Below are 20,859 nucleotides of genomic sequence, written 5' to 3'. Positions count from 1 at the left end.
AGCTCTTGGCTCAGCCCATCCTGCCTGGCTGCAGGCCCAGAGGGAAGAGGTGGATGCTCTCCCTGACCACTGCAGGCAGGCAGGACTCCATCTGCACAGGAGCTACATCCCCACGCAGCAATGACATACACTGAAGGATAAACACCTTTTGCTGCAAGGCTGGGCTGGTTCCATAGGTTACAAGCCCTCCCGGTAATAGCTGCCTGCACGGGCTCTGTGGGTAGGATTTCCCACCCAGCACCTATATAACTGCAAAAGGCACAAGGATCTGAGAGCAAAGCAGGAGTAAGAGGCAAGGACAGGTGTAACACCACACTATACGGACCCACAAATGAGCCAACCTACTCGTTACTCAGGAAGATCCCAAGTGATGCCACATGCCAGCACAGAGCAGTGGGGTTTGCTCCTGGGGGCTCTTCCAGCAGCTTAATCACAGGAGGATCAAATTCCCAAGAATCTGAACATGAGAGATGTTCTCCAGAGGGGTGAAGGTGATGCCAGCTGGTGTTGGATATTACTGTGCACCTTCTACCCCAGGGAGCATTCAGCGAGTGTTTGGGTTGCCAAAGCAGAGACCTGGTGTGCAGGAGGAGGCAGCAGACAGGGAAAAGGTCTGTTGGTGTCCCCTGGCGCTGCAGAGAGCCGGCATCAGAGGTCAAATAGAAAAACCTGAGCCTTCTAATAATGGGATGATTATTACAGCTGCTTTTAGTACTACCATAGTAGTTCAGTTTGTGCAGTCATTTATCTTCAACAAACATTGGATTCTTTTGTTTTCTGGTTTCTGAAATTTTAAGCAGATTGTAAGTGCAACCCTGAGGGCTAGAAACATCCTACTTAAACTGAGATCAGCCCATAACATCGGACTCCTTTACTGCAGCCAGCTGGGATTTCACTGCATTAAGGGGGGGAGAGAGAGCAAAGTCAGTTTACATGGTTGATTAGCACCGTCGTTGCCGAGATACATAACCATGTTGCTCTATTTATTGATTATTTCATTCTGTCATGCAATTTATCCAGGCCTCAGTGTACCAAAAAAAAGGAACAAAGGGAGTTCATGAGCGGTGGGGCTTTTTGACCTTAAGTGCGCCCACCCCAATAGCAGTCCCTTTGCTGGGAAAAATCCTAAAATTACTTCTTTCAAAATGAGTTATGACCTTAACACATCTGTTATCACATGTTTTGAGCAAAGGCGGCATGTAGTCCCAATGTGAACAGGCAAGAAGGCAGATGCAAGCAGCCACTCTGGGCTGCTCAAAATAGATGGGTGTCAGCCCAGCCATGGCAAGGAGGGGCTACAGATCCTGTAACGACACATCCCCATCCCCAAAAAACCTTTCTGCCAAACACACATTAGCATCACAGAGCATATGCTCTACTTTCTCATAGTCCACCTTTGTTGCTCACACAAGACCCCGACACTTGGGTTATGGGCTGATGCTGACGCCTCAGGACCACCTTCTATTTTCTTGCCCTTCTTCCAGCCTCAGCATCTCAAAAGCCTTTTTCACCACAGGGATTGAGGCAGCTTTCTTTCCTGCAGCAGTGGCTGCCAGGTTTCTACCCTCTATCCCTCCTGTCTCGGCTCCGTGGCTCTCCTCAGCACAGGGGAAGGCCAGGGAGTAAAAACTGGCCCTTCAGACAGCCCAGGGCAGGGCTTGGGAGCTGAGGAACAGGGATGCGAATCACCAGCTGATTCTGCAAAGTCACAGCCAGGAAGCTCTGCCGACACCGCGCTTCATGTGGAAACAGCATGAAGCCATGAATGCACGATCAGGGCTACAGCTCAGGATCTGTCCAGAGGAGGTTCTCTCTGTTGAAGGAAGGAGAAATTTGCTTATGCATAAGTATCCTCAAAAATAGCTGAAGGAAAGCACAGGGAAATGAGTGGGAAAGCAAACTGGAGGTTTTATGGCAGAGCCTGCTCTGCTGCCAGTCTAAGGATCCCTCTTCTGAGCAGCCAGGAAAGGCTGCACCAGCACCAGCAGCTTCTGGAGCTCCTTCTCATTTAACATAGAGGCTGTAACTATGGGGAGCCCCCACCTTCCCTATAGAGCACTGCAGGGTGAGAGGCATCCCTCTCCAAGCACACATTTTCCCACCCAGCAATAATATCCCAAAGTACCTAGGCAGTCATCAGAGCCCAGTTACAGCTCTTTAAGGAGTTAACAAATCAAAAAAAACCCAACAAAAAACAAAACAAAAAAAAAACCAAGAACGGGGCGGGGAGGGGGGAAGAACATATTTGCATTCTAGCTGCTCACAAAAACACCTTGGAAAAATAGATGTGGAAACTGCTCAGCATCAGATAGTGGCTTCAGCAGGGCAAGTCCCGAGCTGCAGGGCAATGGGCACCGCGTGGGGCAAGTGCAGCTTTTGCCTTTCTGCAGTGGGGTTCCTTCCACCTGCTAGAGCTGGCGTGAGTGCTGGGCGCCAGGCTCAGTGCAGGGCAGAGGCAATTAGAGTGGGTTTTCTTGTTGGTTTTTTTGGAGGTGGGTTTTTTTTTGTTTGTTTGTTTGGGGTTTTTTATGTTCCTCTGAGCGGCAGCCATGAGGAGGGTGGTTTCAACTGAATACTCACCCAAACCAACTAACCTCAGTCTGCCCTGTAGCACAGTGAGAAGATAACTCAGAACCTCCCTGGGTAAGTTCTTCCCATGGCATAAAACCATCCAAACTTCAGTGAGGGTGTAAGTTCTGCACCTTATTTCTGATTGTAGAAACCGTGATTTGTGTTGGGGGCAAGGTGTTGGCAGAACAGCCTGGGCAGGGGGAGAGGAAGGGAGATGCGGCACTGGCAGAGCCAAGCATCCCTCCAAGGCTCAGCCTGCCCAGAGGTACCAGTGCTGTGAGCCACGATGCTCCTTGGGGAGAGCTCAGCCCCTGGCTCATCCTTTCCTCGGCCTTTCCAGCAGTTTTCTCCAGCCAGCAGCAGCAGGGAGAACACTTGGTACATTAATAAATCCCATAATACTGAATAAAGCACTTTGGTTTATGGCTTTGTTATAGGAATTCACCCCTGGATACTTATAATTAACTGAACTAGAAAAGAAATAAAGATTTCCATTTTTTTCTCACCGATTTTCTTTCTTTTTTTTTTTCTTTAAAAAAAGCAGAAAATCACCACTGCTAATAAAAAAACTTCTCCTGATCTTTACCTGCCTGGGTAGGAATATTGTTCTCTGTGCAGAGAGAAGGTGCTTTCCTTATAGTACATTTCACTGGCTAATCCATCTTTCCTGGCTACACAGTGTGGCTTTGGCTTTATTTTCAGAGCAGTTCTGTAATTCATGGCTCTCCAGGATGACGCCCAACCCCATAACCCCTGGGAGGTGTTGGGAAGGCATGTGGGAACACCTCATTTTCATCCTGCATCAAGTTTCACCCCCAGCAGCAGGCAGCTGCCGGCACCGAGCCCCGGGCACTGGGGAGGCTGGCACGGCGCAGGCAGCTCGTCCTCAGCCCCAACCACCGGTTTTCCAGCATTTTCACATCTTCCCTTCCCTGGCTGCCTACAAAGTCGCCCATATAACCAAAGCTCCCACTGACCACAATAGAGGTTGGATGCTTTGATGTTACTGCACGTGCTCAGCAGCGGGTTTAGCTGGAAAACAGTGCCGCTGCTGAGACACCCCGTCACCCTTGCAGGTATGTCTTTCAGACTCCACATCATTCAAAGTCCAGGGGGGTTTATTTTCCTTTATTAAAGCACACAAGTAGCCACCTAGGAAATTGTCATGTACACTGCGGTAATTGTAAAATCATACCAACACAACCATTTCAGAAGAGAATTAAAGAGCCTGCGCTTCAGCTGGCCAGCCAATCGCAAGCCTTTAACTCCATAGGCACAGTACAATAAAGTTTTTGCTTTCAGGTTTTTGTTGCTTTTCTTATAACAAACTCCACTGAGCATTGAACAGAATGCCTAAACACATTCACTGCAAGGGCCACAGAATTACCCAAAAGCTGAGTAAACACACATTTATTGAGTACTTGATTATGTAAGATCGTTGCAGCATAGTCATTATAACAAAATCCTTATTTAAAAAATGCCAAACACCGGTATATTTTTTTCAGAGGACATAAATCTATTAAAAAACCCAACCAAGAACTACAAAGGGAGGTGGCTGGTCCTTAGCCCACCACTAACAAACGCTCTTCTGCTCCCTAATGGCACTGCAGGAAGAGCCCAGCAGCTGGTTCCCAGCTTCATGCTCAACCATACCCACCACGGGTACATACAACAGCCCATGGGCTGCAAAGACTCAAGGTTGCTCAATGACCAAAGCTGTTATTGTGTCCACAAACACAACAGCCCACCAAACTCATTGTTTCAAGGGCACGGATGCAGCATGCCAGCAGTGCAGTTCTTGGGGAGTTTTTCTTAGCATGCTTGGGGGTTGTGTGAGATTTCTTGGTGAGTGCTTGGGGACAAACATCCATTGCAAAGTGCTTAAAGTGCCGAGATTTCCTCTTCCTCCTCTGTTATTCAGGGGAAATGTAATGGCAAAGTTTGCTCTGGTATCCCTCCAGATTCCCAAGCAAATGCTAATCAGCATAAAAATGCCCCCAGCTTGGGCAGTTTACAAGGGATCTGGGTCCTAGATGCAGGACACTGGAATTGCATCTATATTTTAAGCCCAACCATAAGGGAAACACTCTACATAGAAATATAACATTGAATTCTTTTTTACAGCATATATAAAGAACATGACACCATTAAAATATTGGCAAATCAATACATTAAAAATACAGATTTTCATAGACCAGAGCACAAGAAATATATGCACATGGAATCTGTACAGTCCGGACGACGCTGCCGGTTCTCGCGTCGGAGTTGCCCTCCCATCCCCAGACGGAGGTGGCCGCCTTGCCCAGCACCACCAGCACCACTGGCCACCACCGCCCCAATTCCCCGGGGCTGTTGCGGTACAGGGAGAATACCAGTCTGCTATCCCCGCCAGCACAGAGGGCACTCCGTGGTTAAACTCCTCGGGAATGCTTTTGTTATCAAATGAAATGGCAGGGCATTTCATTTTCCACAGAGCTCTGGCCTACTGGGAGAGGAAAATCAATCTATGGTTGGCAGGAGGGGTGGTACCCCAGCAGCATTTCCCCAGTGCTCTTGGCATCATGGATCTCATTCCATTAAAAAAAAAAACAAAACAAAACCAAAAACTGGGAAAAAAAAACAATCAACAAAACAACAGAAAATGCCTTTTGTGTGGTTTGCACTGCTTATCTCGTGTGGAGCAGATGGGACTGTTTCAGGCTGCCCTTCCTACCAGAAATGTCCGTGTCTTCTGGAGGAGCTGCTGTTCTCCAGAACAGTTTTCCCCTATACATAAATACAAGTATATATAGGCCACTTCATTTCCTTCCTCCTCTCACCGAGGAAGATCCCCAAGGCATGCTTGGCAAGATGAAATCCTACAGTATAGCTATACCTATAGCACTATAGAGATGTGTATAGAGAGACACATTCTGTCCATTATTACAATGGAAATACAAGGTTAAAAAGAAAAGCAATAGCAGCATGTAAACAAGGATAGGTGTTCCTTTCGTCCATCTTTTCCACTTCCTCTTCTGAGCTACATTCATCAGTTTTGACAGTCCCTTCCCACCCCCCTGCTACCCCCGCAAGGCGGAGGGGTTTACCACAGACCCCATCTGCAGGAGCCAACGTTGTCCTCCCCAGGCTCCCAACCATGGGGCAGTTTGGATTTCCTTTTCCACCAGCTCCCTCCTCATCCTCCCCGCATCCTTCCTTTCGCGATGACTCATCCTGGAGATGATCTGGATTTTTGTCTGATGGCTGCTGCCCACTTTGGCTTCAGCAGAGTCTAATTTCAGAGCGATGCCACAGGAATAAAACCTGCACACGAGTGCCTGGTGAGCCACATGAGCTGTTAGCATCTTAAACAACTCAGGGAGGAAAAAATAAATAGAATAATTTGCATTTTCTCTGTCTCCCAGCAGCAAAACTGTAAGTCCCAGGAGCAGTGCCTGTTTTAAACCCTTAACTCCCGAATTCTCAGTAACGTTGCAAACCACCAGGGTTTCGCAGGAATCAAAGGGCTGATTTCAAACACGTTCCTTAGGACAGGTTGCACTGGAATTAAAAATGCATCAAATGGGCTCACTTTTTTTGCATGCTCTTGCAGTATCCAGTTTTCCCAACCCCCAAAATTGTTTCCTCAGTTTCTCACCTCTCAGTTTTGAGGTCCTGCTAAAGGGCCGTTATCTGAGTTAGCTCTGACGTGGGGGTGGTTGGACTCTGCTGGGCGACAGCCACCATGGGAATTTCCATGCCTAGTCAGGCCGGATTGTTAGTCCCCTCCGAGTTCTTGCAAGCATAGGCCACATCCTTGGCGATGCTGCACATCCTGTTGGACATCTGGAGCTCGGTCCTGAAGGCAGTGGGGAAGCAGAACTTCTTGAAGCACGCCTTGAAGTTCTCATCTAAGAAGGCATAGAGCACGGGGTTCAGGCTGCTGTTGGCATACCCCAGCGCAGTGCAGAAGCAGGAGATGGCCAGCTCAAGCTCGCTTTCTGCCTTGGCACCCAAGCACTGGACCAGCACAAAAATCTGGATGGGAGTCCAGCAAATGATGAAGACTGCCACCACCACCAGGACCATTCGGGTGATGCGCCTCAGGTTTCGGTCCTTCTCCTTGGAGCCCGAGAGGACACGGACGTTCTTGAGTCGTCTGATCATGAGACTGTAGCAAATGGTGATGATCAACACGGGGATCATAAAGGAGAAGAGAAAGACACAGATGCCAAACACTGGATCCCAGTAATCCACGGGTGAAGGGAGTTTAATTAGGCAATCAATTTCTGCAAGTAAAAAAATAAAATGCAAAGGAAGATCAGCAAACCTGTATCGAGAAGAAAAGCAGGTGCACATTCAGTTTAGTTCAGGCATGATTAATACTGGAAAAGCAGTAGCAGTGATGGAGAGAGGCACGGGCAGAAAGGGAAGAGTTGGCTTTACAGCAGAGAGCTCACCACATTGATGACACCAGTACCCCTTCCAATGGCTTCCCAAGCCCATGGGCTCTCCTGGCCACCACCACCTCCCACCCGTTGGATGCATTTTTACTGACCATTGTTTTCATTCTCTGCAGATCCCATCACCATCGCTGGGATGCCAAAAACAGAAGCCAGTGCCCAGATGCAGACATTCACCACCTTGGCCTTGTGGGGAGTGCGGATGTCTAGTGCCTTGATAGGGTGGCAGATAGCAATGTAGCGGTCCACACTCATCATCGTCAGGGTGAAGGTGCTTGTGAACATGTTGTAGTAGTCTATGGAGATGGCAACCTTGCAGAGGACGTTGCCAAAGGGCCAGAAGCCCAGGAACGTGTCTGTACCCTGGAAGGGTAAGGTCATCAGACACAAGGTATCAGCCAGAGCGAGGTTAAAGATGTAAATGTTGGTTGCTGTCTTCATCTTGGTGAATCTGAAACGTAGGAACGAGCAACGGTTAGAGCTCCACCTGACCGTGATGGGTGAGACATCGTAGTCTACTGCAGAGGGCATTCTGCCACCTCAGGAAGGAGATGCTGCATTTTTCTTACGTAACAAGATTGAACACCATCCTTTCCTCTCTACCTCCCATGTGCTTATCAACACACAGCTCAGCCCAGCTCCTGCAACAACACACGTGGTGCCTTCACCATCGGTTTCACGGGCAGGAGAAGCTTATGCCCTTAGACTGCAAGTGAGGACCGTGAAAGCCTGACGCTGCCAACTCAGACCGTGCTGTTTTAAAAATGACTTTGGGAAGGCTAATCTAGGATTCCATGGCATACAGCTGCATTATTATAAACATTGCTGCGAGCTTCACCCAGTAAGCTGATTCGAAAGGCATCAGATGGTCCAGGGGTCAGCTGGTTCACCATTTTACACTGGCTCATAACCAAAGACTGTGGCTAATGTGAGCTACCAAAGCAGAACGGCAAGATGGCCAGTGGCAGCTAAAAACAGGTGAGGAATGGGCTTTGTTTCAGAAATCAAAATATCACAATGCATCTTTTTAAAGAAAGGGGTAGTTTGCAGATAAAGTCAAACTTTACTTACCCTTCACTGCAAAGGAGTTTTGCCATTTCTACATTACTTTATCGCATGGACTGACTGCCCGAAAGGAAGGTTCACCTTGCTCTAACGGTACTCATCTCCTTTTTACACATGGGAAATGATGCAAAGAAAGATGTGATCACTGACCCAAGGATACACGCAGAGTCTGCAGAAATGAAACCCAGTGGTGACCCTGTGACTGAGTCTAACATTTCAGCCCCAGGATGTTCCTCTCATGGGCAAAATAAGAGCTCAGATAGTATAATTCTAAAACTGCAGCTCATCTATCATTTATGATCCTAACGGCCTTTGCAGAAATGTTGCCAGAAATGGCAGACAATGATGTGTGTTATTAACAGAGGGCAAGTCCATCTGAGGGTAGCAAACCCATAAACTACTGTGCTACTTTCAGCTTAATGTGTTAGAATATTATGAGGTCTTATTTGACCTAAAAAGCTCTTTTTGTCAAACTGATTCAGAACAGCAGACCCATGACTGCACTCCTCAATGCAGCACCCTCCCCTGATGATCTGAGCTTCAGCTCCTGATAGATTATCTCAATGCTTGGAGGAACATTATCACTGCCACGCTCTGAACTCTTTTGACACACATGGTGACATAGCCAGCTTGGGAAGAATGATAGCCAGGAGATCTACAACCCAGAATATAAAGTCATTTGGTTTTGCCCCTCTTAGAGCTCTAAGTTGTGCTTGTAGTAGAAGTCAGATGTTTGAAAGTGGCTTCAGAAAGCCAGAACAACCCACCCTACATTTGACCCTGAGAGCCAAAGGAAGCTTTTGGAGGTGAATGTTGATGGAGACACTTGAGGTCCCCACATCAGCCTGAGTCAGGCTCCTCCTGGCCCAGAAATCACAGCAGCCAGGCAAGACAGTGGGTTCTTAGAAAGTCAGCCCTGGTCAGATAAACTACATAAATAAAAGCAGTAGAAGAAAAATACCAGTGTCTTTCCTATTGTGCAGGGATGAACAAGCAAAACACATTGCAGATCCAACACAACCAGGCAGCTGCCAGGGCTTTCTGGCTTTGGGACCTCCTAAGCAGAATTAGGCAACCCCCAGACTCCAGTGCCGTGAACCCCAGAGCAGCAGCACCTCAGGATGAGCGAGTTTTGCTTTTTTGTTTGAATTCTTGCACTTGGCATAGATGAGGCAATGCACACAGGGGGGCATGAGATGGGTCTGTGAACATGTTCAGACACTTCCTCCTTTAGGTCAGCAGAGGAGAAATTAAAATTAAGAAATGAAATCACTGTTCTTTATCAGCCCACACAACAATAAGTATTGTCATCTCACGCTTCAGGAAATTATTCAGTCACCTAAGACTGTTAGCAAAGGTCTCCTGGGAGCTGTAGTCTTCCTCTGCATACCACAGACCTGGCTTGCTCAAGCTTCCCAAAGTTCAAGTTTGTTCCAGTCCACCCTTCCAGGAGGACTGGACTCAGAGGCAATTCATCAACATGCCTCTAATCCCGACTGATTTACTGATGTTATAACTTGAGGGAATAACAAGTGCATTTTTGAACAGCGATGAGCAACTTTACTGGGAAACAGAAATAAATTAAAGGTTGGTTGGGTGGGAGAAACAAGTAGCAATGCACCCACCTCTGCCACCCATCCAGCATCCACAGGGGACAACGTTGCCTCCGTGTACGCACCTGCGTCCCCAGCACAGCGAGATGCTTGGGGCATCTCAGTTCACTCTGAGCTTTGGACGTGCAGACTGCAAACCTTCAGCTCCCTCCTGCACCTCTCCACCCCAGGAGACATCCCTGGACCCTCTCCTCCAAGATGCTTCTCAGCAAGATCTCAGAGTCCAGGTGCAATTGCTCAGCCTGGCCCTGCCAAATCTGCTGTCCCTCGATGCACCGATCCCTCTCTGCAGCCTCTTTCCTCACCACCCCCTTGAGATGGGGGACCCGCCCCATCACTCCCTCCGATGCAGGGCTTACCTCCTGCAACCCACCCCCAAGTGGATTTTAAAGTTGATTTTTGTGCTCTTGAAAAGGTGGGGAAACTAATTTACACCCAATTCATTACTTCTAGCTCCATTTTTTCTGCATACTGAGAGCTGAAGTCATTATCCCAACCAACCAATGTTCCCAAACATTTCCAGAATGTTCCGTACAAACCAAAATCAATTAATCACTTCTCTGTGGATTAACCTCTTTTTCTTGTCCTCTGGGAACTGAGAGTGTTCTCTTTCTTAACCTGCACAAAAGAGAGAAATTAAACTCTCAGGCTTTAGGAGGCACCTCAGGTCCCCCCCACGGCACAGCTCCGATGCCGATAAGCCTCCATGGAGGACATCAGCCTCCCGCTGAGCCACTTTCTTGTGCTCGGTCATGGAGGCAATTTCCTAATGGAGCATCTCCCACAGGGCAGTTCTCAGCTCTCCAGCCAGCTCCACCTTTGTCACAAAAGTAATTGCTTTGCTCTGCTCTCTGGCTGCCGAAGCCTAAGAGGAAAAACGTCTGGATATCAGCCTAGCACCGTTCCCCCCTCCTTTTTGCTAAGCAGACCTCAAGCAGCATTACCTGGAATGAAGCTGCGCTTCAGCAAGGGGAACCTGCAGTTTGGGAGAGGGGGTGATGGGTAGGAAACAGCTCATCCACATGCTGGGCTTTGAGGTCCTGTTTTTCACCAGGATGGATTCTGTCCCTGGCTGAGCAAACCTGTTGCTTTAGCAGCACCCCCCCTTCCCACCCTGCCACCGAGGCTGCAGGGCAGCAAGCAGCTCCGATGCCCCAGGGCTAAGGGCCAGCGGGCTGCAGCAAACCTACAGCCTGAAATGGGGCTGTAGGCACCAAGGCAGAGGGACCAAAGCAAAGCCTTCAGCCCTGGGGAACTATGAGTACGATCTCCAGGAGCTCTCTGCCTCTTAATTTTGATATTCATAGCTCCAGCTAATTGGGATGCAGACAGTGCTGTTCACCTTGAGCAGCTCCCTCCGTCCTCGCCTCATGCCCTGGCATCCGTGACCGCCTTTGCCGCTGTCCCTGGACACACACAGGGAAGCAAAACAGCAGAAAAGGCTCAGGGGGATTTTTGCTGAGCTGCTCCCACCCTCTGACAGTGGAAATCAGCGCTGGTTCACTGGCACCTCTGCTCACAGCCTGCTCTTGGCCCACAGGTTGTATGAAGCTGATATACAATCAGCAGGTACCCACCGGGATGTGTGCCCCCCCTCAACATACACCCACACAGTGCTCTCCCCATTCCTGCAGCTCTGATCACCCTCTCAGAGCCCCCCCCCCCCCAAAAAAAAAAAAATTTCTACCCAATTCAGAATGGTTTATTCTTGACAGTTCAACAGGACATTTAAAAAAAAAAAAAAAAAAAAAAAAGAAAAGAAAAAAAAAGAGAGAGACTCAGAAAAGAAAAAATTTAAATCACTTGGGATTATGAGGCCAGGCGCTACAGCAACACCAGCACATAAAAGCCTATTAATTACCTGGCAGAATGGTGACTGACTAGCAGGGGTTAAGGAGCGTGCCGCCAGCCAGGGCAAGCACTGACACTGTGGGACAGATTATTTTCTCACCCTTTCAGTCCCACTGTTGGGTCGAGGTGACAGCTATGAAAAACGAGCCTTGCTCACCCTCCCTTCTCCTGCTGCTCTCTGGGGACCAGTGTGGATGGGGACATTGCATGGCCCTGATTGCTGCCACACCGAAGGCAGAGGGTGGGTGGGTGCTGCTGCAAAAGCCTCCGCAACGCACCCAGGGGCTCGCAGGGATGCTCACACGTCCCTGAGCAGGTGCCTGGCTACCAGGAATGGTGCTTTGGTCTGAGGGCATTCGTCAGCATCCTCCCTGCAGCAAAATGCTCTCACCCCTGTTCATGTGCCAGCTCTGCCTCTGCTGAACTGCTCATGTCCTAAAAGCTGCTGGGAATTGCCCAGTCCCTGAAAATAAAAATCGAAATCACTGGGTACAGAGTCCCACATTAAACACCACAGAATTACAGCTGCACATGGGTAATTAACTCCCTTTCACTCACCCAACTAAGGCCAGGGGGAAGCAAGAGCCCTCCAGCACACACTGGAGCTGCAGGACCTGTTTTCACGGGGGCCAGGCACAGCTACCATGAGCCATGTGGCTGAGCCCAGCTCACCGGGGCTTGCAGGGGATACCCCCCTTGCTCACCTTGCCGTCCTCCCCCAGCTCCGATCGCTCTGCACAGCACAAAGCCCTTGGCATAGGTTTCCCTTCTCTACAAATTGCAACAATTACCTTTTTTTCTGGCCAAAAAAATCCTAAAAGAGATGAATCTGGAAAGAGCTGAGGTTTCAGATGGCCCCGCTGGTGTCCACTGGATCCACGCCACATTAAACACGCACTTGATTTTAGCTCTGAGCCACATAGCTGGTCAAGGTTCTTCACTTAGAAAGCTTTCTATTAAGAAATCAGCATCTCTGCAATGTCGTAATTAACTTCATTTTCCCCATCTCATCACAGCCAGCTGCCCTCACCCCTGTTCTCAGGGACTGATGCAGTTTTCAAGCACAGTAACAGCTGGCACAGCCATACCCAGGCAGCCACCCTGTGCAGGCACCTCCTCACCACATCCCTTCTCCTAAAGCTTCACCTGGAAGCCGAAAATGGAAGGGCAGGGGCCTAACAGCACTAATCTACTTAGAGATGCTTAAAAAAGTGTTCTTCAGTAGGGAGAGCCAAGCATTTCCAGATCTTGCTGGGCTCCCAACAAAGAGCTGCCATGGCTAAGAGAAGTGCCCAAGAAACAAGGCATCATTCCCGTGTGGGGCTGATCCAGGTGAGCAGAGCCAACACTGAGGGAGGGAGGGAGTCCTCCAGAGCATCAGGGCTGAGCACTGCAGCAGCGTGATGGAGCTGGGGACAACAGGGGACCCCCTGGACCCAAAGCTGCACGTTGCCCCCTTCCCTGGCACACCAGTGGCTGGTGGAAGCTGTGGGGTCTCTGTCACACCCCATGCAGCAACACCTGGGTCAGCATCACCTACGGTCCCATGCATCAGCCACCCCCAGGGCCATTGCAAGTACAATATATCCACCTTCCCCTTTGTTTTTCTTCCTAAAAACAAAGCTCTTGGGCAACTGGCCTTGCAGAATTCGGTTAATGGAGAAGAGGGACCTCTGCAGCCCCGTTCCCCAGCTCTCCCCCCAAACCCTCTCTGCCTCGTGCCGTTCAGCTCCTTGTTTCGCATTCATTAACAAGCGGTACAGGAAATATATGCAGAAGAGAGCAAGCAGCAGAAGGAGGGAGGGGAGGCGTTATCTCCACTGGCAAGGAACTCCACAATGAGCAAGCAGAACAAAGCCGCAGACAAGGCAGGTTTCCACAATAGGCCCTTCACTGTCCAGGAAATAGCGTTCCTGACGAGAGCCCTTCCCGGTTTTATCCAATTAGTGCTGCTCTGCACTAGAAGGGGATGGACAGTCACATGATGACCGTCTCTGTAAATTAATCATTCCAAATGTTAAATCGTTCCAAATATAATAGAGATATAGGCTGGGTTCTACAACAGAGGGGGGAAACCTAGAGGAGGCTTTGAATTTGTATTTTCGTGTGAAATACCAGGAGATTTTAAACTTTTCCCTGGGTGCTGTAAAACACACAAAAAAAACAGCCTTCCTGATGCCTCCAATTTCCTCGAGTGCTGATATTAGAGTCTGCATTTCCCAACTCCCCCAAAAACAGGAAACAATTACTGCCTACATGACTATACCATTCTTTTTTTGGAAGATACACCATTTCCTTACACAACTCAGGTTGTGTAAGATGCTGAAGTCTTGTTATCCCCAGTGAAATGTAGGTATGGAAAGAAAAAAAGAAACCAAACACTATAACAAGCTTTTGTAGGGTGCACCATATCTACAGATGATGGGGTGCAGCACAGTGGATCTGCCAACCTTTTCCCATTAATGCAAGAGACATACCATAAAGAGTCCCAAAACCCCATGTTGACTTATCAGCAGACAACTTTCAACCTACTTTAAAAAGATGTTGTTTAAGGCATAAAGACCAGAAGCACCAATGCTCCAGTCTGGGGAGAAAGACCTGTGCTTGAGAAGTCACCAACATCGTCCTCGCGTGACCACTCATTTGGCAGCTCTGCATGAACCTGCCTGCATGGCCAGGGTCAAGGGTGTGAGGTGCTGAGTCCAGTTTATCACCACATCTGCTCCTGACCACAGACAGGGCAAGGAGAGGAAAATCCTGGGCAGAGATAACAAAAAGCTGTAGTTACTCACCAAACCAAGAAGGGTCATGTCCCTGGGTACAACTCAGTGTTGAGCTCCCAGAAAACAATGATGGGGAGAACGAGGGGGAAAGAGCAGCTCCTTCTACACGTGCTCTAGCTCAGGTAGAACTTCCCCAGCACATATTATTCAAGGGGCCCCTCTGGGCTCACATACAAGATTTTATGAAAACACAGAGGTGAATCCCCAAAAAGAAGTACTCGGTTTAAATTCTGTTGGCTTTTTTGTACATACGAGGGTTTCTGGATAAAGGGGAAATGGAAGAAATGGAAAAGACCTGGGGGAGATGGGGGTGAAAACTGAAGACAGGTGTCAATTGCTTAAAACCAGAGGACACAAGAAAAGTTACATTCCAGGAGAAACTCCAGTGCCAAATCCCACTTTCTTTTCTTGCATTCCATTTATCCAACTGGAAGGTATCAAAGCCAAAAAGGAGCAGAACAGAACCTACCATTTTAAAAGCACGGCCCTGCACAGGCACAGCACACGTCCACCCTGCCAGGGATGCTGGTTTGGGACATGACTACCCTTGGTGATACACCAGCCACAGCCCTGGGCAGGGTTCTGCTGGCCACATCCTACCAGGCATTTGCAGACAGGGGGAAGATTTCTGCCAAGGCTTCTCCTCCTTACATGCATCTATGGTTCATGCATGGGGCACGGAGTCCCTTCCCCTGCATGCACACTGGCTGGCATTCCCAGGGAGCTGCATCATCACTGTGGGACAAGGACTTCTCACTCCCAGAGCCTCACTACTCATTACACTTACATGCACCCACAAACACCATGCCTACTCGAATGATTGCTACTACACTGAACAGAAACACGAGCTCGCTCTCCAAACGTGGCACTGGTGCACTACAAGCCTCCTCTCTGTCTCCAGACTCCCCAGGGCTAACGTGATCCCTTCTCCCTGCCATAAACTCCTCGGCAGTAAGAGCACGAACAGGCGGCCTGATGAACAATCATGTCACTTTGCCCTTGTGGCAGAGATTTAACTGCTGTTCACCGACTTGTGATACCAAAGACTTAATGTTGCAGCATCTTCCCCAGCCAAGTTGTGTATATTCAAGGCAAAGACGCTTTGGAAGCAGCAGGGCTCCTGGCAGGAGCGAGACTTAATCCCATCGGTGTCTGAATATCTGCTAAACGTTTTCATCCTCTGTTGGAGGTGAAAACAAATTCAATGTCTTTTCTGTGCTGGCAGCATCCACCTGCACCAGAAATCTGCTCTGAGACGTGTATAAAATGGAAGCTCACTCCTTAACGTACAGAGTACACAGATCAGAAGGGGGATGCTGGCATTTGAGATGGAATCACAGCCTAATTTATTCTGTACTTAATGGGGGGGACAGGGTATCTGATTCCAGGAAACAGCAGGGTTTGAACCACAACAAAAACCAGACAGGGCCACGTAAAATGCCAGCAGAATGCAGGAGGGCTGGATGGTGCTGCTGGAGTGGTGCATGCTCTGTCCCCCTGCAAAGGTCCCCCCACTCTGACTTCAGCACGAGGAGCCAGAGAAGTTGCCCTCAACTTCACAAGCATCCTGTCACATCTTATTTACGTCTGTAGCCTGCGAAGAGCTGCAGGAGTTACATTTGTGATTCTTCCCCGTAAAAGTCAGGCTGAGCCTCCCAGCAGGCTCCTTCCCTTGCAACCAGTCAGCTCTGGAAAGCGCCAGCTCCCAGATGGAGCAGCACCTGCAGACACAGCTGGGGTGCTGGACACAGCGCAGGAGGGAGAGGTCCCGTTAAAGACGCAGCACCCTGGCAGCAGGATGCTCCCAGCACATCACCCTCCCCAGGGCCACCCAGCTCCCTGCCCAGCGCTTCCCAAGAAAGCCCCAATTTTGGAGCAGAATCTGATCGCTCTGTTCCATTCTCTGGGTTAAACTTTAGGAGGCACCAGAGGGCAGCTGAAAGCGGGTGGGAACCTTCATCACAGCCTAGGAAGGGGGATAAAAAGCCCCAGATAAAACCAAAACAATAAAACGAATGCCACACCGTTACCTCTAAAGCTCATCGCAGTCCCTAGGGAAGCGCCTGGCTGCTTCACCCGCAGCAGGGATATTTAGCGGGGGGGCAGCGTGCCCCGCTCACAGCCCCCCCCCCCCAGCCACCCTGGGACGCTGCCTGCGTGTCCTACCTGACGATCACATACATGACGGAGCAGTTGCCCACCAGCCCCACAATGCACACAATGGAGTAGACAACCACGATGGTGATCTTGATGCTGAGCGGCAGGAAGCTGTCCCCCGTGCCGTTGTTGAACCAGTTACTGGGGAGAAAGCTCAGGTTCAGCATGGAGGAGTCATTCAGCAGCTTTCTCAGGTCAGGGTCTTCCAAAATATGGGCAGGGAAGAGCGGGTCCATCCTGAAGCACCAGCCTGTGCCAAGGACCTGGGGCACCAAAGAGACAGGTTTAAGATCTGCTGATCAAATAGGTGGTGTGGGACCACAGCAAGGCATGTGCACGAGAAACGCTGGGGGAGAAGGATGATTTATTGCCAGGGAGAGCACAGCCTCCCCCCCAGACATCCCCCAAGAGCATTTCGATGGGATGCAGCCCCGAGAGCTTGGTGCATCCCGAGCAGCGGGTGACCTCACGCCTGTCGCCACCCCACTGCACACCGCCAGCCCCCCCAGCGCCGGGGCTCCCACCCGCCTCTCCAAGCCCAGACCCCCCAGATATCCTCCAAAACCCGCCGCAGCCTCCCACCAGGGCTGGGGGCTCGTCCTGCCGCTGGAGCAGACCCCCTCCCCGTGGCCCCTATCCAGGTAAAAAGGCAGGAAAAGCCCAAAGTTGGGAATAATCCCCCGCTGGTTGCTTACCTGCGGCGGGGGTCTCCCTTCTGGCAGGGGTCCTGCCCCGCGGCCGGGCACCCCGGGCCGGGGGGGTGGGGGTGGGGGGACGGGCAAAGCCGGGTTGCGGGCACGGCCGGAGGCTCCGGTCCGGCGGCGGCCGGTGAAGCGGGGCGGGGGGCTGCTCCGCACTAGCAGGGATGCTGCCAGCGCGGGGGGCTGCACCTCGGAGCCCACGTTTTTAACGAAAAGGGAGGGATGGGGGAGAGGGAGGGAAGGAGGGAGGGAGGGAGGGAGGACGGCGGCTGGGCAGAGCCAGCCCCGGCTGCCTGGCTTCTCCCACTGCGTAATTGAAAAGCCGGGGGTGGGGGGAGAAGAAGGAGGAGGAAAAAAAAATTAAATAAATAACCAAACGGAAAGCGAGCCCACGGGCAGCGCCCCCCCCCCCCCCCCCCCAACTCCGCCCGCCCCCCAACCCCGCGGCCCTCCCCGTCCCACTCCCGGAGCGGGGAGGGGGCTCACACCGCCCCAGCCCTGCCGCAGCCCCCCAGCCTACCTGGGGTGGGCTCCCACTGCTGGGGAGCAGGGATGGAGCGGGGCACTGGGAAGCAAATTCCTCCCTCCCCTGCAATTGTGCAACCTGAACGCCGTGCTAGCGCAGGAGAGGCAGGATGGGGGATTTGACCTAGAAACTGGCAAAAATACAAGGAATACTGAGAACTAGGGGGAGAAAATTGTTATTATTTCATATTCTTGTAGTGGCATTCGCTAAAGGTCATTTTTGTAACCCAAGACATCCTGCACTTTGGATCACAGCAGCACATTTATCTCTGGAAGCTGCAGTGGAAAATTCATTACCTTCGGGTGGGGTGATGCACGCAGAGCCCACGGGTCCCTGACATTCCCAATCCCACCATGGGACATCGACTCTGAGAAACTCAGTGCCCAAGAGCCGCAGAGCGCGTCACCCCCAAACAGGGTGCAAAGAGGTTTTGGGGGTCCGTACCCAGTTTGATCCCAGATCAGGAGCACGTTGGCTGCCAAGAGCCACAGCCTCACGGTCCGGTGCCCCCGGCCGCCCATGGCACCTCCCTGAAGATGCCATTTCCCAGCAGTTTGTGTTGGGGACATCAGCAGCCACACACAGAGGTCAGATCCAATTGGGGGCACATTGCTATTGCCCAGGAGGTGGAAAAACAGAAAGTGAGCTCTCAGGCAGCAAATACTCCTTCTCCAGAGCCCACAGAGAGCCCACCACAGCTTGGGCCCAGCAGACACACTCAGGGCTAGCCCTTCCTGCTCCAGCTCTGCTTAGATGGATGACAGGGATATTTAGCACAGAAGCTGCACCTTCTTTACAAGGAATGTAATGGCATGGTATGGTAATGCATGGTAATTTTCCTGAATGCTTCCATGAGCACAGGTCTCAGCTCTAACAGGGAACAAGAAAAAAAAAAAAAAAAAAAAAAAAGAAAAAAAAAAGAGCATGACCCAGAGGTACAGCCTTCTTGGTGCTTGAAGAAAGTGGTGTGGGTTTTTTTTTTTTTTTTGGACAGTCCATCAACGAGAGAGTGTGAAATAAATACTAGACTAGACATTACTTTAATTGTTAATGCATTGATTTTCAAAGGCTGAAGGAAGGACAGCAGTTAATCAGCATGAGACCGTCTGGCTGGACAGCCCAGGAGTCTACAGAAGAGTGTTTGCAAATTCAGCTTTGCTCCTCTCTGCTGGCTCCCACCCCAATAAATGCACTTAGCCCTTCACATACACATTTTATGTTAATTCAGTGCAGCAAATACAGCATGTTCACCTATTTATCTTGTTGCAGTGCTTGTTTTGACTTGACACAGCCCAGTGTTTTGGACTGCTGTGAAAGGGGATCAGGATTGGCACCTTGAGCTACTGACAGCCAAGGCATGTTCTGTCCTAGGACAAAAAACTGTTCCAAACACTTTCTTCCCCCATCCATCTAGCATCTTCACACTGTTCAGCCCTGTCCTGTTGCACAGGAAAAAGCCCAGGATGTTCATGCTGCCCCTTCAGTCCCAGTCCTGCTGTTTGACATCATTTCCCAGCAATCCTAATTCAACCATGAAGAGATCTGTCCTTCCAGAACATCTTATGGTATGTCATCTTCTGCTCTCCTCGGGACCCCTGGGGTGAAAGGAGGACAGCCAGCCATCTCAAGGGCAGGAGACTTGCCAGATTTCTTCCTCAGCAGAAGTTTTCCCTCTGCCCATTGGGGTCTATGCACCAAGGCCGAGAAGGAAAGCCACCAAAATTTTATCTGCGTGACCCAAAAGGACTTCTCTGCCTTTTCCCTGGGGAAAAAAAAAAAAAAAAAACCAACAAAAAACCCCAACAAAAAACCCAACAAAAAACACATACCAAAACACCACAGCTCGGCTTTTCTGCTTGAAGGTTTCTATGCAGACAGCAAGGTAAAAGGCAAAAAAAGAACGAGCCAAAACATGCAACCATTCTTCCAGGTGATGATTGTCCAGAAAAGCACACGTGAAGGCAGCAGGTGACACACCAATAGATGCTGGATTTACAAGAAAATGCCCAGAGCATCAACATGCAAACCAAAAACATATTCGTGGTGCAAATACCCTTTTTTTTCAACCCCATTTTCCATTCAGTATCCACAAAACAAGATTCAAACCAAAAACATACCAAAGTTTTCAATGAATTGGGTAACTACTTAGAATATCTATTAAAAAAATTAAAACTTGTCTGAAGATGAGCTTTGCGCTTATTTGGAGTTTGCAAATTTTCAGAGGCTTATGTTAGACAGAACCACAGCTGGAGCCCAAACAGGCTTGTTCTCCTCCCAGTTAGTGGATATACGTTGCCAGAGGCAGGACCCTGGGCTCTCCCCACATACCTATAGCACATTTATCTCCAGACTCCTGGAGCACCAGTACAGTCTACCCAGCTGTGGATGAACACACCTCATCTATTTCAAGCTAATCTAGTTCAAGTGTCAAAAATTACATCTACAGCTATTTCAAACAGGTTAACTTTACAGACACTGTTCCTAAATGTGGAGAATTTTTGCTGCTTTTGCAGAAAACAGCCCACAGCCACCTGCACTTCATAATAGCAACAGCCCACAGGGTTTTTTGCCTTTCAGGAGGTGAAGATGTCTGCATGTCAGAACTGTTTTGCCACCTTTAGCACAGTTTTCCAATCTGTTTAATCAAGGCCATCATGAGCAGAGAATTAATTTTGCAAGACGTGAAATCATTTCTTATGCAGGGAACAAGTGTCTGGGCTGGAGAAGAGAGGGAGGAAGGCTGGGGGGGATGTGGAATGTGCTGGAAAGGCTGGAAAGCAAAAGTTCAAAAATGCAGCCACCACTCCTGGGATGATGGGCACCTGCCAACCACATGCCAAAGGCTAATTAGCTAAATCTGTACCACAGCCACTGGCAGCGGGCAATATTTGTTCTTTGGATATTAACGATCACACATTAATTTAGCAACCAAGAACAGGCATACAGCCTCATTTCTCTCACCGTTGTCCACACCATAAACACCAAGAATATCTCTGGTTAATGCAGACATCCTCTGTCCATCAAAACCAATGGTGCTGGCAGTGCATTATCACTGGTGAACCTCTTCATTCAGGTATCCTAGCTCAAGCTGTTCAGTAGGAGGAGAAACAGATATGGCATGCAGGTAGATTCATTATTTGCTGTTAAACA

The 20,859-nt window shown here is 49.7% G+C and overlaps 1 protein-coding gene across 1 annotated transcript; it reads right to left on the bottom strand.

Annotated features, from left to right (window-relative positions):
- Positions 1-3,966: 3,966 nt before the first annotated feature.
- On the bottom strand, positions 3,967-17,542 carry OPRL1 (opioid related nociceptin receptor 1). The gene is made up of 4 exons (XM_040609198.1): positions 17,178-17,542; positions 16,492-16,745; positions 7,109-7,464; positions 3,967-6,839 (listed from the first exon to the last, which is right to left on the bottom strand). Exons 2-4 carry the CDS (start codon positions 16,716-16,718, stop codon positions 6,316-6,318), a joined length of 1,107 nt encoding a protein of 368 aa, XP_040465132.1. The 5' UTR covers positions 16,719-16,745; positions 17,178-17,542; the 3' UTR covers positions 3,967-6,315.
- Positions 17,543-20,859: the final 3,317 nt, after the last annotated feature.

The sequence above is a fragment of the Falco naumanni genome, chromosome 10, assembly GCF_017639655.2.
Source record: "Falco naumanni isolate bFalNau1 chromosome 10, bFalNau1.pat, whole genome shotgun sequence".
Taxonomy (NCBI): Eukaryota; Metazoa; Chordata; class Aves; order Falconiformes; family Falconidae; genus Falco; species Falco naumanni.
Note: the sequence above shows the minus strand (reverse complement) of the source record. Positions and strands in the feature narration are given on the sequence as shown.

Bases quoted from the DNA above. Each gene is read 5' to 3' on its own strand.
- OPRL1 (XM_040609198.1), bottom strand. From the start codon at position 16,718: ATGGACCCGCTCTTCCCTGCCCATATTTTGGAAGACCCTGACCTGAGA. The intron at 7,465-16,491 runs GTAGGACACGCA...CCTACGTTTCAG, and splicing joins GTCATGTATGTGATCGTCAG to ATTCACCAAGATGAAGACAG. The intron at 6,840-7,108 runs GTCAGTAAAAAT...TTTTACTTGCAG, and splicing joins TGCAGAGAATGAAAACAATG to AAATTGATTGCCTAATTAAA.